Here is a 21,272-nt window from a genome sequence, read left to right on the forward strand (position 1 = left end):
TCCACTGAACAAATTGTTTTAAATAAGCATTTTTTTATTATATATTAAGTAATTTACATGTCCAGTGAATTTTCTGTTGTTTCACATCTAAAAAGGAAATTGTGTTGCCCACTCACAACTGTACCAATCATGCTGACAAATATCCCCATAGATCTCACTTTTCATTAGGGCCTCCATGTATTTTTGCTGGGTCAGGAGCTTACTCACAATGCAGGGCACATATTCTTTGGTATAAAAGTGAGCACTTCATACAGACTGTGTCAGTGTAGCTGACAGATCCACTCAGTTCTGAGGAGCAACTTACACGACTGTGACCATGGGCAAAGTAAGTTATGCAATCTAAAGTTGCAACAATTTCAGACTGAAAATACTTAAAATAAAAAACTGTTTAATGAGATTATGTAATGCATAATGTTATCCTATAAAATGATATAGAATGCATAAATGCAACACATGTTCCTAATTAAAAACTTTAAATCAATAAAATAATAACTTGGAGTCTTCAGGTCATCTTCTACGGGGACAGGAACTTCCAGGGTCGCTCTTATGAGTGCATGAGCGACTGTGCTGACTTCTCCTCCTACATGAGCCACTGTCACTCTTGAGTGGAGAGTGGATGTTGGATGATGTACGATTGTTCCAATTACATGGGAAATCAGTACTTCTTTAGGAGGGGTGAATATGCTGATTACATGTCTATGTTTGAAATGAGTGAATGCAGGTCCTGCCGTATGATCCAAGATGGCGCCGCACATGGCTGCTTCAGTGCTTGGCTCTCCAGTGTTTGTACTGTTTTTGTTCGTTTTTCCTGTTTTTTGTTTAACAAACACGATCAGTTTCACCAGGGATGAACTGCTGAACATTCGGCAGAACACACCACATGATATTTTTCCGGATTTCTATTATACAGACGTTTTACTGAACATTGTTATCGGAGGAGCAGCGGCGCTGATCAAGCGCTTCAGGACGCGCAGACGGGGAAAGCGAGCGGGAGCGCTCGTCAGACTCAGGAAGCGCGGATTTCGAACGCCGTTGCCTAGCATCCATCTCGCAAATCTCCGCTCTCTACCCAACAAAACGGACGAACTCCTTCTGCTCTCTCGGACAAATAAGGATTTCTCTCACTCTGCTGCTCTGTGTTTCACGGAAACCTGGCTGAATGACGCCATACCGGACAGCGCACTCCATCTGCCGGGCTTTCAGCTGTTCAGAGCGGACCGCGAAGCAGAATCAACGGGGAAATCGCGCGGCGGCGGGACATGCTTTTACATCAATGAACGGTGGTGTACAGATGTAACTGTGTTAAAGAAGATGTGCTGTCCTGATCTAGAAACGCAGTTTATCAACTGCAAGCCGTTCTATTCGCCGCGGGAGTTTCACTCGTTCATTCTGGTTAGTGTTTACATCCCTCCTCAAGCGCAAGTAAGTCTGGCTTTACAGAAACTCGCTGATCAGATCACAGACACAGAACAACAACACCCGGACTCTGTTTTAATCATTCTTGGGGACTTTAATAAAGCCAATCTCTCCCGTGAACTGCCAAAATACAGACAGCATGTTACCTGTCCCACCAGAGACAGCAATATACTGGATCACTGTTACACCACAATAAAGGATACATATCACTCTGTTCCACGAGCAGCTTTGGGACGTTCTGATCACTGTCTGGTTCATCTTATACCGACCTACAAGCAGAAACTAAAATCAGCTAAACCTGTAGTAAAGACTGTGAAGAGATGGACCAGCGAAACAGAGCAGGATTTACAATCTTGTTTTGACATCACAGACTGGAGCGTTTTTGAAGCTGCTACCACCGATCTGGACGAACTCACAGAGACCGTAACATCCTATATTAGTTTCTGTGAGGATATATGCATTCCTACCAGGACTTATTTAACATTCAACAATGATAAGCCATGGTTTACAGTAAAACTCAGACACCTTCGTCAGGCCAAAGAGGATGCCTACAGAAATGGGGACAGGGTCTTGTACAATCAGGCCAGGAACACACTGAACAAAGAGATTAGAGCGGCTAAAAAGACCTACGCTAAAAAGTTGGAAGACCAGTTTACTTCCAACGACTCTACTTCAGTTTGGAGAGGACTGAGAGCCATCACAAACTACAAGACACCATCCCCTTGCACTGAGGCTAATCAACGACTTGCTAACGACCTGAATGAGTTTTATTGTAGATTTGAAACCCCCAACACCCACTCTGACCATCTCCCTACACAACCATTAACACCTCCTGCAATCCCCCTCTCCATACCTCCTGCTCTTCAAATCTGTGAAGATGATGTGCGCCAGGTCTTCAAGAAAAACAAAAGAAGAAAAGCACCAGGCCCAGATGGCGTTACACCAGCCTGTCTGAAAACCTGTGCTGACCAGCTGGCCCCCATCTTTTCACAGATCTACAACAGATCTCTGGAGTTGTGTGAAGTGCCTTCCTGCTTCAAACGCTCCACCATAATCCCCATTCCAAAGAAACCCAAGATAACAGGACTTAACGACTACAGACCTGTGGCTCTAACGTCTGTCGTCATGAAGTCGTTTGAAAAACTGGTTCTGGCTTATCTGAAGGACATCACTGGACCCTTACTGGACCCCCTGCAGTTTGCGTACCGAGCAAACAGGTCCGTGGATGATGCAATCAACATGGCATTGCACTTCATCCTGCAACATCTGGACAAAACAGGGACTTATGTGAGGATCCTGTTTGTGGACTTTAGTTCGGCTTTCAACACCATCATCCCAACAACCCTCCAGACCAAACTGACCCAGCTCTCTGTTCCTAGCTCTATCTGTCAGTGGATCACCAGCTTTCTGACAGATAGGCAACAGTTAGTGAGACTGGGGAAATTCATGTCAAACAGCTGCTCCACCAACACTGGTGCCCCTCAGGGATGTGTTCTCTCCCCTCTGCTCTTCTCCCTGTACACCAACGACTGCACCTCTAAAGACCCCTCTGTCAAGCTCCTGAAGTTTGCAGACGACACTACAGTCATCGGCCTCATCCAGGACGGTGACGAGTCTGCTTACAGACAGGAGGTTGAGCAGCTGGCTGTCTGGTGCAGTCTTAACAACCTGGAGCTGAACACGCTCAAAACAGTGGAGATGACTGTGGACTTTAGGAGAAACCCCCCTGCACTTTCCCCACTCACCATCATGAACAGCACTGTGACTGCAGTGGAGTCATTCAGATTCCTGGGAACCACCATCTCTCAGGACCTGAAGTGGGACAATCACATTGGCTCCATTGTGAAAAAAGCCCAACAAAGGTTGTACTTCCTTCGCCAGCTGAGGAAGTTTAACCTGCCACAGGAGCTGCTGAAACAGTTCTACTCAGCCGTCATTGAGTCAGTCCTGTGTACTTCAATTACTGTCTGGTTTGGTTCAGCAACAAAATCAGATATCAGAAGACTACAGAGAACTGTTCGGACTGCTGAAAGGATTATTGGTGCTCCCCTGCCCACCCTCCAAGAACTGTACACATCCAGAGTGAGGAAAAGGACTCAGAAAATCACTCTGGATCCCTCACATCCAAGTCACCCCATCTTTGAACTTTTGCCATCTGGCCGGCGCCTCAGAGCCGCAAATACAAGAACAGCAAGGCACAAGAATAGTTTCTTCCCCCAGGCAATCTACCTCATGAACAGTTAAATGTTTCCCACTTAAACTTATGCAAAAATGTGCAATATCCTTATTTATTTGTTACCCCTCCATCCTAGAACATGCCTGCATCTCACTCAATCCTATTCCATTATCATTTATAGCACAATTGTTTATACACTTATTTATTTGCCAATTTGTAAATCTCCTGTAAATTTTTTTTTTTTTTTTTTTTTGCCTGTGTGTTGTTGTCTCTGTTTACTGGAAGCTTATGTCACTAAAACAAATTCCTTGTATGCGCAAGCATACTTGGCAATAAAGCTCTTTCTGATTCTGATTCTTCTGATCCCTACGACGTGATTGTTCCTTGCTCAAGCTGTCGTGTTTATTGATTTACTCACTATAGTTAAGTTCGTGTCCTGCAAACTATCGCGAGTTTCATGTTCCTCTCAAGATGCACACGGATCGTTGGCTTTGCTCAGTGTCGCGGTGACTATCTGCGGTCGTTCATGTCGGATGATATACAGGCTTTCGGCTTTTCTCGGCAGAGGATGTGAAACATTGGCGGAGTTCCGTGTGCTTTCCAGGGTTGCCAGGTTTTCTCAAAACCGCCAATTACTACTAAAAACTAGCCCAATCGCCTTCAAAAGTGGTTTCCCGGTAGAATTCACATTCTAGGGGCTAAATATGACATTATTGGGGTCACCTCAAACCCCGGATAGGAAAATCAACCTGCAGCAAAAAAAAAAAAAAAAAAAAACCCCGGTCTTGGCAATGCTGGTGCTTTACGAGATGACGCGTCAGCGCTGCTTGGGTCTCAATCAACAAATATTTCATCTGCACACTCATGTGAACCTGCACGAATGAAGTCTCTCCGGACCAGCAGACAGAATCAAGGCTGCCGGTCTCTTTCGGCATCTCGCCTCCATCACTTCATCAGTCTACAGCATTATAAGTATCATTTTTTTTCTATGCACTCGTGGCGCTTGGGCATTAATTTTATTCTCTGCAAGGTTTTATACGCACACGTTCAAGATAAAGCACTGGGCGTTTCGTGCTTGTTTATCTAGCAGACTCGCACTGGATAATTAAACTCTGGGCTTCTTCGTAAATGGGTCACACTTAGCTTCCTCCCGCCCGAAAACGGGCGAAGCCTTAAAATTGTACTTTACTTTTTCCCAGGATAACCAATCAAATATATTTTTGTTCTATAATTTTTTCTGATTATTATTTAGAATTTTTAGATTTTTTTATGATACTTTGCATTAATTATATAATTTTTATGAGCTATTTTTTCCATTAGAATTAATATATCATTTTTTATTTTATATTTATTTAAAAAAAAAAATCAATAAATGCAGCATTTCACATCAAAATAGAGTGCCAGCCTAAAAAAAAAATGTTCCAGGAGAAGAACTTCATCTAGTGGCTTTAAAAAATAGCCACTTTTGTGTAATGTCCTGTACCAGCCTGTAGGCTGTCTATAGCTTCCTATATATCCTATATAGAAAGGCTTTTTGATTCCTTTTGTTGTTTTAGACATGATTTCTCTATCTTATTCGGTTTTTTTATTTAGATATTCTAAAAGATGATTACTTTATTTTCTTAACAAAAATGTTTAGATAAGTATCAGGTTTTGCATTATGATTACAATCAAACTATAGCATTTGGTTAGAAAGGGAACACAATGTGTGTGTGTGTGTGTGTGTGTGTATGTGTGAGTGAATGTGTGTGTGTGTGTGTGTGTGTGTGTGTGTGTGTGTTGCATTTGAGCGAGAGTCTCTTTTTGTATTTTTTATTTATTTATTTTTGCATATTCTCAAAATTTGCTGTTGCAGTCTTACCAGTCTCTCTCTTTCTCTCTCTCTCTCTCTCTGTGTGTGTGTGTGCATTTGAGCAAGTTTTTTTTTTTCATTTATTGATTTTTATGTGGAATATTCTACAAATTTGCTGTTGCAGTCGCCAGTTTATCTGTGTATGTGTGTGTGTGTTTGTGTGCGTGGGTGTGTGTGTGTGTGTGGGGGGGGATCTTATTTGCACTCTTGATGTTCTAGAGTGTCACCCCTTCATTGCTGTACACTTTTTTTTCAGCACAGTTGCTGATCTGTAGCTTGTACCACCAAAAGTTTCTCTGAGTTTTCCTATTTTTTCGTATTTCCCATTCATTTCCTATGTCGCCCGTTTTCGGGCGGGAGGAAGCTAAGTGTGACTTTTTTTTTACGACCCTTTAACATATCAGAATCATCTCCTTGATTTTTTTGTGTGTTCATATAGGTAATACAACAAAAGTCACCAAGTTTCATCCCCATCCGATGAAGCAAAAAAATTAAACATTTCAAAACGTTCAAGTTTTCGCCCGTTTTCGGGCGAAGAAGCCCAGAGGGTTAAGATGTTGATCATATTGCATGCAATATTTTGAATAACTCTTTCGTAATGAGGCATTTTAGGCTCGTAATTAAAGCTACAATCTTTTATACCGATAAAGATTGTTGTTCGCATTATTAATTTCCATAAAAATATGCTTTGTCTAGCACACTTAAGATATTTGTTGTCTTAATCCTATGCTTTAATCTTTGTTTATTCAGTCATTGTTCATTTGCGTCTATTCCTGAATGCTTCGTACTGGAATGGGATTCTACGGCTGCAGATGCAGAGAACCGTTGCTTTACACGGCTTACTCTTTGACTGGCGCTATTATGAACACTGGATCCATCAAGCTGATGTATATATGGCCCCTTTCATTTGAGTCATAGGTAAGATTCGGCTCAATGCTCAGCAGACATCTTAAGTCCACGTGACACGGAAGTTGCTGCTGACTTTATTTCAGAGTAGTGACATATCTCCAGTTTAAACCGAATATTAATTAGCGGGCATGGTTTGTTTGCGCTCCTGGTCTCCGTCTCACTCATAGCAAACTAACGGCTGGAGGGGTGTGTTTAAGGATATTCTGCACATGCTGTCAACTGACCTTATCAGAAACAATGCATTACATAGTGGAAATGTTCAGATTTCGAGTTAAAGATCACGAAGACAAACAATGATTAATTGCTTACATCAAGATTAGCAATGCATGCTAGTAAGTTTAAGCTACAATCAAGGCTTGTTTATTTCGCGCATCTACTGGTGTTGGTTCATTCTGTCTCTCATACCTATCGAATTCTGTCTTACTTGGCTGTTGCGGCCTTCACATTACACGCACTGTGTGGCACCTTGCATAACTCCTACCATGTGGTCTATCAGGGAAGTTTTTCCAATTACTGTTCATGAAATTTGGCTATCTTGGCCTTATTATAATATAGACATATTATAGTCTATCGAGATCTTCGCTTAACACTGAGTTTTTATTTGTATGGTCTTGCTGATCTGGCTCATTTTCTATCAAGTTCTATCAAGCGTGCACAGCAGTCTAGCCTAAGGAATGTTATGTATCTGTATATGCTCTTAAGTCACTGCTAGGACCCTAATTCTACCTCTATCATTTAACCTAAACTAATGGCCTCTCTCACTCAATGCGGTGGTTTTGAATTATCATAATCTGCATCAATTGCTATGTACATGATCGTCCCCACCATATTTCTGTCAAGATTAGTCTCTAAACTATTTCACATAAAACTCAAGGTACAGTTTAATCCTCTTCACAAACTAATGGTGGTGGTCCTTTTCACATGCTCCTCATGTTAAGTCAATCACGGTCTTCACATACAATGGCCTATCGTGGTCATCTACACACGGGGCTTTCACATCACAGTCCGTCGAGCCTCACTTTACATGGCCTAATGAGGCTTCACATTACTCACCCTAAAGCAGCTTTTGCTCATTTGACCTATCGTAAGTGAATTGGTACAACTGTCTATTAATGTCCTTCGCAAAATTGGCCAGTGATGGTTTTCTCGGCCTTGCTAGGCTTTTTCTAAAGCCTATTGGAGCCGTTCCATCTTCTGTGGCCCGCCGGGGCCGTTCCCACTGCGTCCTCTCGTGGCCCATATTACTGTTCTGGCCCGCCGGGGCTGTTTCTGTGGCCCATCGTGGCCCCTATCACTGCTCTGGCCTATCGTGGCCCCTATCACTGCTCTGGCCTATCTCCAACGTTATTGCTGATGCGCTCTCTCAATTTCGATTTCAGACTTTCAGACAGCTGTGCCCCTCAGCCAACCCGGATCCTTCAATCTGCCCTCTGTTAGCAGACATAATACTAAACTTTACGACCTGCTTACGTCAGCTAGAAATTACATTCTAAAGGCGTCGCTCCCTTTACACTCAAAGCCTATACTTCTGCATGGTCCGCTTTTCTAATGTTTTGTTTTTCCTTCCAAATTTCTATTTTTCATATTCTATTTCGACCGTTTGCTCCTTTCTCGTCTTTAATTTTAAAAATCGCAATCTTAAAATTTCTTCTATTCGCAGACTCCTCGCCGGCGTCCAATTCTACGCTAAATTTTATAATCCTAATTTTCAAAGCCTTCTGAATATTTTCTGAATATTCCATTCGATTACTACTTAAGGGGTTAGCTAAATCTTCCAACAAAATTCAAGACAAACGTCTGCCTATTACCCTGCCTATATTGCAAAAATTAATTACTTCCGTCCGCCATGGCCTTCTTTCTACGTACCTCAATATTCTTCTCGAGGCAGTGTTTTCATCTGCCTTCTACGGGTTTATGCGTCCAGGGGAATTCACTTCAGAAACTAATCAATTTGATCCTGCTCGTGGCATTCCTTTCAGATCTATGATTCAGACCTAAATTCTTCACACTCTTCCTTAAGCACTCAAAAACCAATGCGCAAGGTTCTGGCGTTACCATAACAATTTCAAAAATCAATAATAATTTCTGTCCCTTCTCAGCCACGGTGAAATTCCTTAAAATCCGGCCTAGAACTCCTAAAAACGCACCGCTCTTTATTTTACCTAACGGAGCACCCCTTTCCAAGGCCTGTTTTAGAACTCCCTTAACCACTGTTCTCAAAGCTGCAGTCTATCCCCCTCTCTCTATACCGGCCATTCATTCAGAATTGGGGCAGCCACTACAGCAGCTGAACGAGGAATCTCTACGTCAACTATTAACATCATGGGCAGATGGTCTTCCTCAGCGTTCGAATCATACATCAGACCTGATTCAAAAACCATTCTCGAAGCTCAGCAAGCTCTCCAGTAACAAATCAGGTAAATTCATGCAATTACTGGTGGTGGTGGTGTTATATAAAAAAATAAAAAAAAGGGCCTGTCTATGTCTGGCCTATTGTGGCTATTTCTGTTGGTCTATCGAGGCCGGTCTATGTCTGGCCTATCGTGGCTATTTCTGTTGGTCTATCGAAGCCTGTCTATGTCTGGCCTATCGTGGCTATTTCTGTTGGTCTATCGAGGCCTGTCTGCGTCTGGCCTATCGTGGCTATTTCTGTTGGTCTATCGAGGCCTGTCTGCGTCTGGCCTATCATGGCTATTTCTGTATGGTCTATCGAGGCCTGTCTGTGTCTGGCCTATCGTGGCTATATCTGTATGGTCTATCGAGGCCTGTCTGCGTCTGGCCTATCGTGGCTTGTCTGCGTCTGGCCTATTGTGGCTATATCAGTATGGTCTATCGAGGCCTGTCCGCGTCTGGCCTATCGTGGCTATTTCTGTTGGTCTATCGAGGCCTGTCTGTGTCTGGCCTATCGTGGCTATTTCTGTATGGTCTATCGAGGCCTGTCTGCGTCTGGCCTATCGTGGCTTGTCTGCGTCTGGCTTATCGTGGCTATATCTGTATGGTCTATCGAGGCCTGTCTGCGTCTGGCCTATCATGGCTATTTCTGTATGGTCTATCGAGGCCTGTCTGTGTCTGGCCTATCGTGGCTATTTCTGTATGGTCTATCGAGGCCTGTCTGCGTCTGGCCTATCGTGGCTTGTCTGCGTCTGGCTTATCGTGGCTATATCTGTATGGTCTATCGAGGCCTGTCTGCGTCTGGCCTATCGTGGCTATTTCTGTTTGGTCTATCGAGGCCTGTCTGTGTCTGGCCTATCGTGGCTTGTCTGCGTCTGGCCTATCGTGGCTATTTCTGATGGTCTATCGAGGCCTGTCTATGTCTGGCCTATCGTGGCTATTTCTGTTGGTCTATCGAGGCCTGTCTGTGTCTGGCCTATCGTGGCTTGTCTGCGTCTGGCCTATTGTGGCTATATCTGTATGGTCTATTGAGGCCTGTCTGCATCTGGCCTATTGTGGCTATTTCTTTTGGTCTATCGAGGCCTGTCTGTGTCTGGCCTATCGTGGCTTTTTCCGTATGGTCTATCGAGTTGAGTTGTCAATAAATGTATGCTTCGTACATCATTTTATCTCCCAAGTCTTTCTGGTAGAAATGGAAGCTTTAGCCTAAGTTCTGCCAGGAAGACTCAATTACTTCATCACTTATTACCTTCATCATTATCCAATCACTTCTTTATACTTCGGTATAAAAGATCCTACTCACACATGTTTGAGTTCGCAGATGCCGACGTGATAACAACCTCCACCCTCCCCACCACCACCAGGATGGTCCTGTCCTTACCTTCCAAAGGGGCGGCTGCGCCCCTGCCTTCGTCTTCAGGCAGGAAATGCAGGTCCGCTACTCTCTGATTACGAACCATGGACGGAGCCTTCCGCCAAAGAAACTTATAATTATGCTTGCTGAGTTGTCAATAAATGTATGCTTCGTACATCATTTTATCTCTCGAGTCTTTCTGGTAGAAATGGGTGGCATGAGATTCATGAGCATATCATGGATTCTTGTTACTAGTGTTCCAGTGTTTCAATAAAATTATTTCTCTACAAAAGCAAACATTGTGTTGTAAAAATGAGTATTCCACAAATTTGTCTGAATTAATTTCTGACTTTACTGTTTTTATTAGTTGTTAGTTCATTAGTTATACTGATAGCATGGACAGGAAACATAATTTATCCTCTCTGACAAGAACAGTGACAAATTAGTACATTTTAAATAATTAAAAATACTATTATACTAACATTAAAACAAAATGCATACAGTTTCTGAATATGCTAATTTTCATAAAGAATATGATAATTGATATTATTCTCTCTCAATATTTCCGGTCTATATTTTATCACCCTGTTTTTTAATGTTCATTAATAAATTTGTTTCACAATTTACCACCAAAAAAAAAATGTTTTAGAAAATACAGATACTAAATACTCTATCCATTTGATAAAATAACCGTCTGTACATTAAAATTATGTATGGATTAGTGTGGGTCAATGATTAAAATGTTTAATCGCGATCAATCGCATTATTTTTAGTTAAAATATTTCTTGTAAATCTCACCTTAATTATTAAAGTAATCAAAAGAAATTAAAAAAACCATTTGCCACTGCCAGGGCATTAAAGTTAATATAGAAAATATTGAATATTTTAATATAGAAAAACAAGTTATGCTCAAAGTCCAGAGCCTCGATCATATCATTATAATGGGACACCTTTCAAATAGATACTTGCACGATCGCGGCACCCAACACAACACTTGATGGGTGAGTGCAGTAGCGAGTGGGTAGAGACTCATGTGTGCGGGATGCGGATAAGGGTGTACTCAGTACTAGCCTATTCACACTGGGCAATCTTAACCGCACGAGAGCATGTTTGACCCCCAAAGCCCACGGTTCAGTTGGGCTCGTGCACGGTACGAATGTAGTGTGAGTGCTAACCGCGCCGGAGCACTTAACTTCTGATATGTGCAGCATACATATATATTGTGAGAGGGCCATGTCCGCAGGGCCGCGTCCCTAATGATTCAAAATAATAAACTACAAAATGATGCACTCCACTGTGCTGATCGAGAGCGCTTCTCTGCTGTCTTCACGTGCTTCACGTTTCCCACTTATGAAGTCGTGTATACGAGCTCATTGCATTCTTTTCTGTTAAAAATAACAATGAACAGTGGCTTGTGAATGCTTAGCCTAAATAATTTTAATGTGTTATGTTAGGCCCAACCCAAATGCTCTCATTGGTTGAGATGCATGATGACACTCATCTCAATTCAGAACTGATCAACATCTCACCCGTCCATCATACTGACCCATGGTTTGTCTGTATTTGTGATATGTCTTTCTTGAATGATTTGTTAATTTTGAACTAATCTTTAATGTGACTCAGAATGAACGAGTCATCTCGGGGAGTGAGTCGTTCAGTCGCGCATGTGTAATATTCTATAGGTGCTGTACTGGAATTAATCTAGTAGTTCACCTGTTTCAGTCAATGTAGTCTGAGCCGGAAAGAGAATTGATCAGTTCATCTCTCGAGTCTTTGGGTTTTTCGAGTCGTTCATTCATCACGTGACAGACCCATAAGTGTAACCAATGCAGCCTTGAGCTGGAAATAGAATTGAATATTTCCTCTTCAGGAACTCGAGCTGCGTCAGAGAATGCTTTGGGGAACGCCCTTCAGCGTGACCAGCCCTGAATCATGTGTGTAATCAGTCCAATGGATAGGCGAGACGTCATAGGCGGGTGACGTCAGAGACCAGGACACTTGTGTGTGTCAGTCACTATCTGTTTGTGAGTCTTATTTAGTGTTGTTTGTCCACTGATGAGCTCCATTATTCAAAGCTTAAGTCAACAGAAGTTCTGGGTGAGAGCAGGCAGCGTTCAGGCTGTGTGTTTTCCCTACCTGCAAAAAAAAAAAAAAAAAGGGGGTAGGGACACATGCAGTTTGTATGTTGTCTGCTTGAGAGTGAAGCACGCAGAATCAGCTCTCGGGGAGTTGACGGCTGCAATGCAAGCGTTTTGCTTTTCTCTGAGAAGGCTCTCTTTGAGGAGGGAGCCATCACTGGCGTTTCTCGCGGTGCCCGCTTTTGTCGAAGCAGAGAGGTGGCTGTGCTCGTCGGTTTCCCTTTTGGATCCTGTGGACGGAATGTAGATGGGCAAGTCACTATCTTCTTCCTTAACCACCAGATCTGGCGCCCGCTCTCGGGGGGTCGGAAGCCCATATTGCAGTTCATGCCCCCCCCCCCCCCCGGTGAGAGGGTGCGACGCTCTGCCTGTCTTTCTCTGAGGAGATTGAGGTGGAGGGCGTTGATGAGCTCGCCATTTGCACAAGCATCAGTTGCACAAGCATCAGTTATACAAGCATATTATGCCTAATATTATAATAAGCAGCATTAATGAGGAGTGTAGCTCACGCAGTCGGCTCTCGGGGGGCTGATTGTGCTTTTCTCGCTGTTAAGTGCTCTGCTCTCGCCAGGCACGTGCCAAGGTGTGTCCATGCATGTGATCTTGTGATCGCGGTTCCGCTGCTGCTGAGGTATGGTGGCGACCAAGATTACGGGGATCACACATGATCTGGCGGACGGGTTGTAGACGGCTCGTCCTATCTCCACCCGTGTTCCCTAGATCAAGAGCTCGTTCTCAAGGCTTGGAAGCCCGTGCTGCGGTTTCTTCCCCCTCTGAGTCAGAGCTCGCTGCAGCATTCATCTTTCTCTGAGGAGATCGATGTTGTTTGTGTGACTGACTGGCAAAAAAAAAAAAAAACGTGCGCTGCCGAGGCAACTATTACATCATTTAGTATTTTGATGTGAATTTTTCTACACCAGACCGTGTTTATGTGTCTGGTTGTTGACTACATTTCATTCTGAGGAATAAAATGAAATATTTATCTGACTATGAGAGGTTAGATGTACAGGGGCTCTTGGGATGTAATTTCTCGAGTGAGAACATGTGTTCACCTCTCTTCCTCTAAGGAGGTTGAGGCGGTCAGCAAAGGCTGCTGGGCGGGAGCAGACCCAACCCTACCCACTCTGGAAAGCGGTTCTGTGGACCATCTTTTTTTGCTGGATAGCCTTCGTCGTAAGGTCCTAACGCCTATGGCCTAGGACTTTTTGAGGGCCAGCTCCCTCTGGGAAAGAGCGGTGTACACTACATTACATGGTGCCCATCTCTCCTCAATTCCCTCAGGAGATCTGCCAACCCTGCCGGTGTTCCAGTGAGCAGCAGTCTCTGGTGAACACTTCTCTCCCCCGAGCAGGCTCTGGTCTAGTCTTCCTAGCAGACAACGTGGGTCTAAGGACCATCATTTTAGAAGACTTCAGCTATGAGAGTTGATTTCTTCAGCTGATTTCTCTCTTTGACGGCACTTCATGGGAGGTTCCCGTCAGGAGAGATCTACTCTCGTAGGTGGAGGGCGCGCCCCCACACGTAGCTTGGAGGCTGTAGGTGTGGTTTCGGAGGAGACACAACTCATAGCTTCCGGTCTCTCAACCGAGGTTGTTGAGACCATTCTAGTGAATTTGAGACTAGAAACGCAGTAATAATTATAAATTATAAATACTTATAAATAATAATAATTATAATAATGATGATAATAATAATAACTATGCACCCATTTGTAAGGAAGATTGTTAATTAATTTCTCTATCCAATTCTGTTGCGTCAAATGAAAAAAGAACGAACGATAGGTTAATGCTTTTATACAGTCTATAGTTAAAGCATATGGGTCTGTCACAGGACTCAAACCTGAGGACTCGATAGATGAACTAATCAATTATCTTTCCGGCTCAGACTGCATAAGGTTAAAGCTTATGGGGCTGTCACGTGATGAAAGAATGACTCAAACCTGAAGACTTGTCAGATAAAAGTTGAGGTGAGCTAATCATAGACTGAAAACCCATGTAAACAATTAATTAATCTTTTTTGTTTCTTATAGCATTATAGTTTTGTATTGTTTGTAGTGTGATGAACATTTGCATAAGTACTAGTAGACATGTTAAGGAAATAACACATAACATTAAAAGAATTATATTTTGAAAAAAATGAATGAAATGACTTGAAAAAAGATTTGTTCATTTTGCTGAACGAGACTCAAAGGTCTGAGTCGGTAAAATGATCCGAACTTCCCATCACTAGTCTGTATGTGAATTCAGAGTTGGCGTTGCACAGACTAATCGACTATTTTATTTATTTGTTACCCCTCCATCCTAGAACATTCCTGCATCTCACTCAATCCTATTCCATTATCATTTATAGCACAATTGTTTATACACTTATTTATTTGCCAATTTGTAATTCTCCTGTAATATTTTTTTTTTTTTTTTTTTGTCTGTGTGTTGTTGTCTCTGTTTACTGGAAGCTTACTGTCACTAAAACAAATTCCTTGTATGCACAAGCATACTTGGCAATAAAGCTCTTTCTGATTCTGATTCTGATTCTGACTAGTCGACTTCAGTGCTCTGCCATGATGCAATAATCTTTACGTCAACTAGTCGCTGGTCTTATAGACGGTGCAACAGGTTAAGAAATATTTGAAGAGCTTCCAAATTTACGCTCCGTTTCCTAACAGTTAAAATTACAAATAAATGTATACTCCGAAAGTTCCACAAGACGTGTGATTATATTACTGGACGGGAGAATGCACATTCTTAGCAGCTTATTGTGCAGGTAAGTTAATCGCCATTCTAGTCTAATGCACTGCTGCACTGTAAAGCACACACATAGGCTAAAGACAGTAGCTCTTACGTCAGACGCATATCGAGTGCACACAGAATCATTCAGTGTGGAAATGTACTGCCAACACTGTTCTGTGATTTCTCAATAAAATAGCTTAGAAACTGAAAAGTCATGCCAACTCTTACATTAAAAATAAAGGGGCTGTCACACTACACTTTGACTTTTCGCTCCATTGACTTCCATTTACACATATGTGATTGCTGTAGAATGGAAGCAGATGCTGATGCAAAAAGTTTCACATTTCACTGAATTCCAAAATTGAAGTATATAGGGTACTCTGAGCTGCAGAGTTATATCACGTGAAGACATGACCAACAGATGAACGCTACTGTATATCACAGCATGACCTCTTAATGCACTTAGTGAACTGCACTGAAAAACAAGGGGGGCACAGTTATAAGCTGTGTTTCATCTGAAGGAATTTCAGGTTTCTGAGTAGAAAGATCTCAATGTCATTATCTTTGATCTGGCAAATGCATTTGATAATTTTTTTCCATAGAATCCTTTGGGCTGCTTTCAATTTCTTCAAACCCCAGAGTGCATCACAAAAAAAAAGCCTATTTTCAAGACATGTGGTTCTACTTTACTACACCAGATTCCACCGTCATGTGGCAGCATCTCGACATGGGCATAATATCGAGCCACTAGCATCTACCATAGAGATGGAGGTTATTATTAGGGTCTCTAAGTGGGTGGTTGGCAGCAAGCTCCTGAAATCCGGAGTCCATTTAACACCAATAAGGGCCTATATGGAGGACATTACAACCCTAAGCACAACAGCACAATGTACCAGATACCTGCTAAGGAATCTCTAAGAGAACACTGAATTGGCAAGGTTCTGAATTGGAAGATCACTCAATCCAAGTAGAGAAGTACAGCATCTCTATTCTTTAAGGCAGTGGTTCTCAAACCTCTCCATGAAGTAACCCCAGCACTGCACGTTTTGTTTGTATCCCTATATCTGACACACCCACTTCAGGTCTTGCAGTCTCCACTAATGAGCTGATGAGTTGAATCATGTTTGATAGATGAGGCAGACATACAAAATGTGCAGGACAGGGGGTACCTCAGGACAGGTTTGAAAAGCACTGCTCTAAGCTGTTTGAAACCAAAGGTTCTTAATTGACAATGGCCCCATTCCAACAATACTGAGAAGGCCAATTAGAAGCATTGGAAAATGCTAGAATGCAAGCCTCAATGAGAGTAAACAAAGAATGTAGCCAGGAGTCTTAGATAATAAGAAAGACAAGACTATGCTCCCTAGAAATCTAAACCTTTGGTGCCTACAGTTTGGCCTGCTGCCCAGACTGATTTGGCCTCTAACCATGGTTGACATCCCCCTTACAAAAGTGGAGAAGATGGAGATAATCATAAGCTCCTATATGAGGAAATGGTTAGATATTCCAATAGCTGGGAATCCACAGCCAAACCCTGCATCAAACCATTAAAGAAAAAGCAGCTACTAAAGAACACTGCAGCTGGAGGCTCTGGATCAGGCGTGAAGACCCCAGTAAGGCCCCAAGATGATGGGGACACACACCCAGGTCTGATCAGACTGAGGTGGGTCTGCCTCTGCAGAGGTTGTATTGTGCTTAAAAGGCCAAACTCCTACATCAACTGAGGGACCCCTGCCATCTACTAGTGGTTGCAAGACGATCAAGAAGTGCAAGACACCTGTGTGCAGCAGTGTTGAACTGTTTGCACACATGCATAAATGCTGCTGTTGTTTCATTTAGATCTGACAGATAAATTGTCTCTGGACTGGAACTTTGTTGTTTCAAATGTGATTAGACAGTCTTATTAACGCTGCAGTCCATCTTTATTATTTTATTTGTCACTATGGTTGCAAGCGACAAAATACTGTATTGGCTCGACTCACATTGCACTTTCATATAGACATTACACAGCTGCTACTGTATGCTGCTGTGTGAAAATGACATTGAGAGACTAAATGTAGTTTCATAAATGTAGTTCAGACAGGAACCACTTTGGCAAGTTACTTGAGTTTATTGAACACAATTTATCTTTGGCGGTATGGTTCCTTATGGGGGTTCTTGCTCCTGAAATAATTGAACATACAAGAGCTTTAAACATTAATCCCCGGAACCATCAGCTTAGAAATACACGACAGTTAAGACTCTTTATAATGTCTTTAAGCAAACAGTGATAATCATGTAGATGTGGCACTGGGACATCTATCCTGTAGCCTGGTTATGAAGATGAGTGTCTCTCAGCAGTGAGGTCCATGCCCGCTAAGATTTGGAAGCCTTAGTGATCTGAAACAAAGAAGACGACAACCAAAAAGTGCACAGTAATATGCTTATGCTTATAATGGGGAAGGAGGGAAGGTTGCGAGCCGTTGAGCATACTTACCGAGCAGTGGTGCCACGTATATATATATATGTCCCGTGTCTAATAGGACAATGGTAGTGATTGGAGCGATTTGACAGCTGACCGCATCAGCTGGTCGCAGCCTGAGCCTCCGTGGCCTGACTGAACTAACGCTGCGCTCGATTTGTCAATTACAACATTTCTACTATTGTGTAGGTCCCACTTGTGCTGCAAAAGCAGGTCTGATATGTTGGGATGGGGCATCAATGGATCAGATCTGTTGGTCCAGCACATCCTATAGATGCTGAATCAGACTGAGAGCTGGGGAATTTGGAGGTTAGGACAACACCTGGAACTCTTTGCCATGTTCCACAAATAATTACTGAACAATTTTTTTGTTCAATGTTCATTATCCTACTGAAAGGGTCTACTGCCAGTATGAAACACCGTTGCCATGAAGGGGTGTGCATGTTTGTAACAATCTTACAATAAGTAGTACGTGTCAAAACATCCACATGAATGCCAGGACCCAATGTTTTCCAGCAGAACATTGCCCAGAGCATAACACTGTCTCTGCAGGAGCAATGGGAGCCATTGACCATGTTTTCCTTCTTTGCACCACTTTTGGTAGTAATTACTGCATGATTGGAGCACCCCAAAAGACTTGTAGTTTTAGATATTACTAACAATTATTTTGCCCTTGTCAAAGTCACTTTTTGTTTTTTCTTGCTTTTAAACATTTGAAATTCAAGATTTCTGACTGTTATCTTGCTGCTTTATATATCCCACCCTTCAAAATGTGCCATTCTAATGAAAGAGTGTTGTTAATTGCACCTGTGGATGGCTATAATGTTGTTGCTGATTAGAGTATATTGTACATAATGTTGCAAAATTGCTAAGGATAACGTAGCAGCCATCTGATGCAGTTCATTGATTTAATTATTATTTTTTTTAAATCAAACCAATTTCTACTGTATCTGTTATATTAATATTAATACAAATATTTAACTCAAAAGTAGTATTCTTATTTTATACAACAGTCGGTTTCAGTCAGAGCTGATACCTTTATGGGCAGTACACACAGACATATAGTGGCGTGGCGCAACAGGTGACTTGAGTTTATATTCTGGCTCGCAGACTTTTCCCCATTCTTACTGCAAAAAAAGATTTTAAAAAGTTAACACACATTTGACATTCAAATTTGAATCTACAACATTTGTACAAAAATGTTAGTACATTATACCCACAATGGTAAGGTCCATGTACAGTATTCAATGAACAATTGGCAGGAAAATTACAAAACCATGTATGTTGGTCCTATGATGGTCTCTATGAAAACTTGCACAGTCAGGAATTGCCTAACAATAGAGGCTGTGTAGTCTTTAGCCTTGGTCTTGTATAAAAGAACAGGTGACAGTCAGTCAACAAGCAGAAACAGCTTCAGCTTCAGCTTCTCCTTTGTGGAACTACTGAGGACCACTCAGTGCAACCATGATGGGCAAGGTAAATTTCATTTCAACAACAATTTTATATTAAATTTAATTAGAATTACCCTTAATTTTAAAGATAGAACTGTAAAATATTAAACGAATAATTCTGACTTTTCAGGTCATCTTCTATGAGGACAGGAACTTCCAGGGTCGCTCTTATGAGTGTTTGGGCGACTGTGGTGACTTCTCCTCTTACATGAGCCGCTGTCACTCTTGCAGAGTGGAGAGTGGATGTTGGATGATGTATGATCATCCCAACTACATGGGAAATCAGTATTTCTTTAGGAGAGGAGACTATGCCGATTACATGTCTATGTTTGGAATGAACAACTGCATCAGGTCCTGCCGTATGATCCCTATGGTGAGCTCAGTTTAAGCTCGTAAGATAACATATAAACATAAATCGATTCATTTTAAACTTTTTTTTGGCCGAAAAAATGATAAATGACTTCTTTCCACTACAGTACAGGGGATCCTACAGAATGAGGATCTACGAGAGGGAGAACTTCATGGGTCAAATGTACGAGATGATGGATGATTGTGACAGCATCATGGACCGTTACCGCATGTCTCACTGCCAGTCCTGTCATGTGATGGAAGGCCACTGGCTCTTCTATGAGCAGCCCCACTACAGAGGCAGGATGTGGTACTTCAGGCCTGGAGAGTACAGGAGCTTCAGTAATATGGGTGGCATGAGATTCATGAGCATGAGGCGTATCATGGATTCCTGGTACTAGTGTCCCAAAGTTTCAATAAAATAATTTGTAACTAAACCTTGTGTTAAGTACCACCTATATTTGTATTTATGAACACAAAATACACCATAGCTTAACTTACTCATAAATAAAAAAGTCACAATAAATCCTCAAAAGATGTGAGTGGACATTCAAGACCTATTTAAGATGATAGCCAACAACATTTTATAGTTAACATATCAGCTAGTTCTTAAAAATGACTATTTCAGCTGTGCAACATTAAGTCCAAAGCCAGAGACTGTCTTTAAGAAAATCTTTCAAAACCCAACAGGATATTGCAACCTTGAGCAAGGCACTTGAACCTCATTTTACAGCAGAGAGCAGAGACATTTTATTTATGAACCATTTTATTTATTAAGCATACCAGAATTTCAGTTGGCTTAATTGTTTAACGGCTACTTACTTGATTTCCACATAACACCAGATATGTGTCATTCTCAAAAAATGACCTGTTTAACTTTAGGCCCTCATTATAAAGACAACAAAATAGGCCTACTCATTGATTCAGAGGTTGTAAGACAATAAACACAGCTGTACTCAGTGTTGCCAGATTGGAAATGTCGAAGTATCGTAACAGAAGTTCAAAATTATCGTATCTGGAAGAAAATTATCGTATACGAGTCAAAAGAGTTATTTATCTATTCTAAACCAACAACATTTTGACACGACCTGCAAATTACCACAATAGATAACAAGGCGTATTGTTGGACGGAAGCAGTGAGACAAAATACTATCCCATTATTTTCAGTGACTGTCTGCATCGCGGCGCATATTAAAACATATTAAAATGATTTTTAACACTTGCTTTGTCGCATCCAGTGAAGAAAGAATTTAGCTGTTGCTGCTTGGTGCAGTTAACTCGACATCTGAGCCTCTGTCATCGGAATCCTGCATGTTGCCAGATGTTGAAGGGGTTCTTGCTGTCATGGACCGCAACTAGTGCTCGTTGGCTTTAAAGCACGGCACTCTCCTGCATTCTTAACACACCCTCAGGTGCACACGAACGCATTTAGAGTGTGTGTAATGAGCCAATTTCGTGTATGAGTAAAGAAGCCCTATGACTGCAACTACCCTCATTTAAACATTCATAGAATTCTGAAATGATCGTACACTACGCAATTTTTTTCATTATTGATCGTACATCATACAGAGGTAAAAAATTATCGTACAAATACGATAATTATCGTACATCTGGCAACACTGGCTGCACTGTTGAATTTTTACAGAACTGGCCAATATTTTTAAATCAACACAGCATTATGTCAACATCAGAGGCGTCGTGCCCATTCAAAGTGAGGGGGCACGTGCCCCCTCAGATTTCTGAGCCAATTGGATTTTAAATGCAGCTTCCAAACGAAAAAAAAAAAAAAAATGCAGAATAATATTTTTTATATATTTGATACAATCACAGCGGTGAGAATAGATCGTTCAGTGCACAGCATCAGCTGCTAAATTCAAATCTGCGTTCGCTGGCTGGCGCTGAGCCAGAGACAGACGCGTTCGTACAACGCTTCATGATAACCAATCAGAAACTATTCTGTTGCGCTTATGGATGCAATGGCCAATCAGAGACGTCCAGAAGAGTCATCACTGAAACGCAGTGTTTTGTTCACTTGCTCGCTGACTGAATT

General features: G+C 41.9%; 1 protein-coding gene across 2 annotated transcripts; it reads left to right on the top strand.

Moving 5' to 3' along the window:
• The first annotated feature begins 245 nt into the window (after positions 1-245).
• Positions 246-19,659, top strand: LOC132095234 (gamma-crystallin M2-like). 2 transcript variants are annotated; one of them, XM_059500057.1, is made up of 3 exons: positions 246-325; positions 19,005-19,247; positions 19,351-19,659. In XM_059500057.1, the coding sequence occupies exons 1-3, from the start codon at positions 317-319 to the stop codon at positions 19,621-19,623; spliced, it is 525 nt and encodes a 174-aa protein (XP_059356040.1). In that variant the 5' UTR covers positions 246-316; the 3' UTR covers positions 19,624-19,659. The 2 variants fall into 2 exon arrangements, with proteins under 2 accessions (XP_059356040.1, XP_059356039.1); XM_059500056.1 differs by lacking the exon at positions 246-325 and adding an exon at positions 18,832-18,899.
• The last annotated feature ends 1,613 nt before the right edge of the window (positions 19,660-21,272 follow it).

The sequence above is a fragment of the Carassius carassius genome, chromosome 19 (assembly GCF_963082965.1).
Source record: "Carassius carassius chromosome 19, fCarCar2.1, whole genome shotgun sequence".
NCBI classification, from domain to species: domain Eukaryota; kingdom Metazoa; phylum Chordata; class Actinopteri; order Cypriniformes; family Cyprinidae; genus Carassius; species Carassius carassius.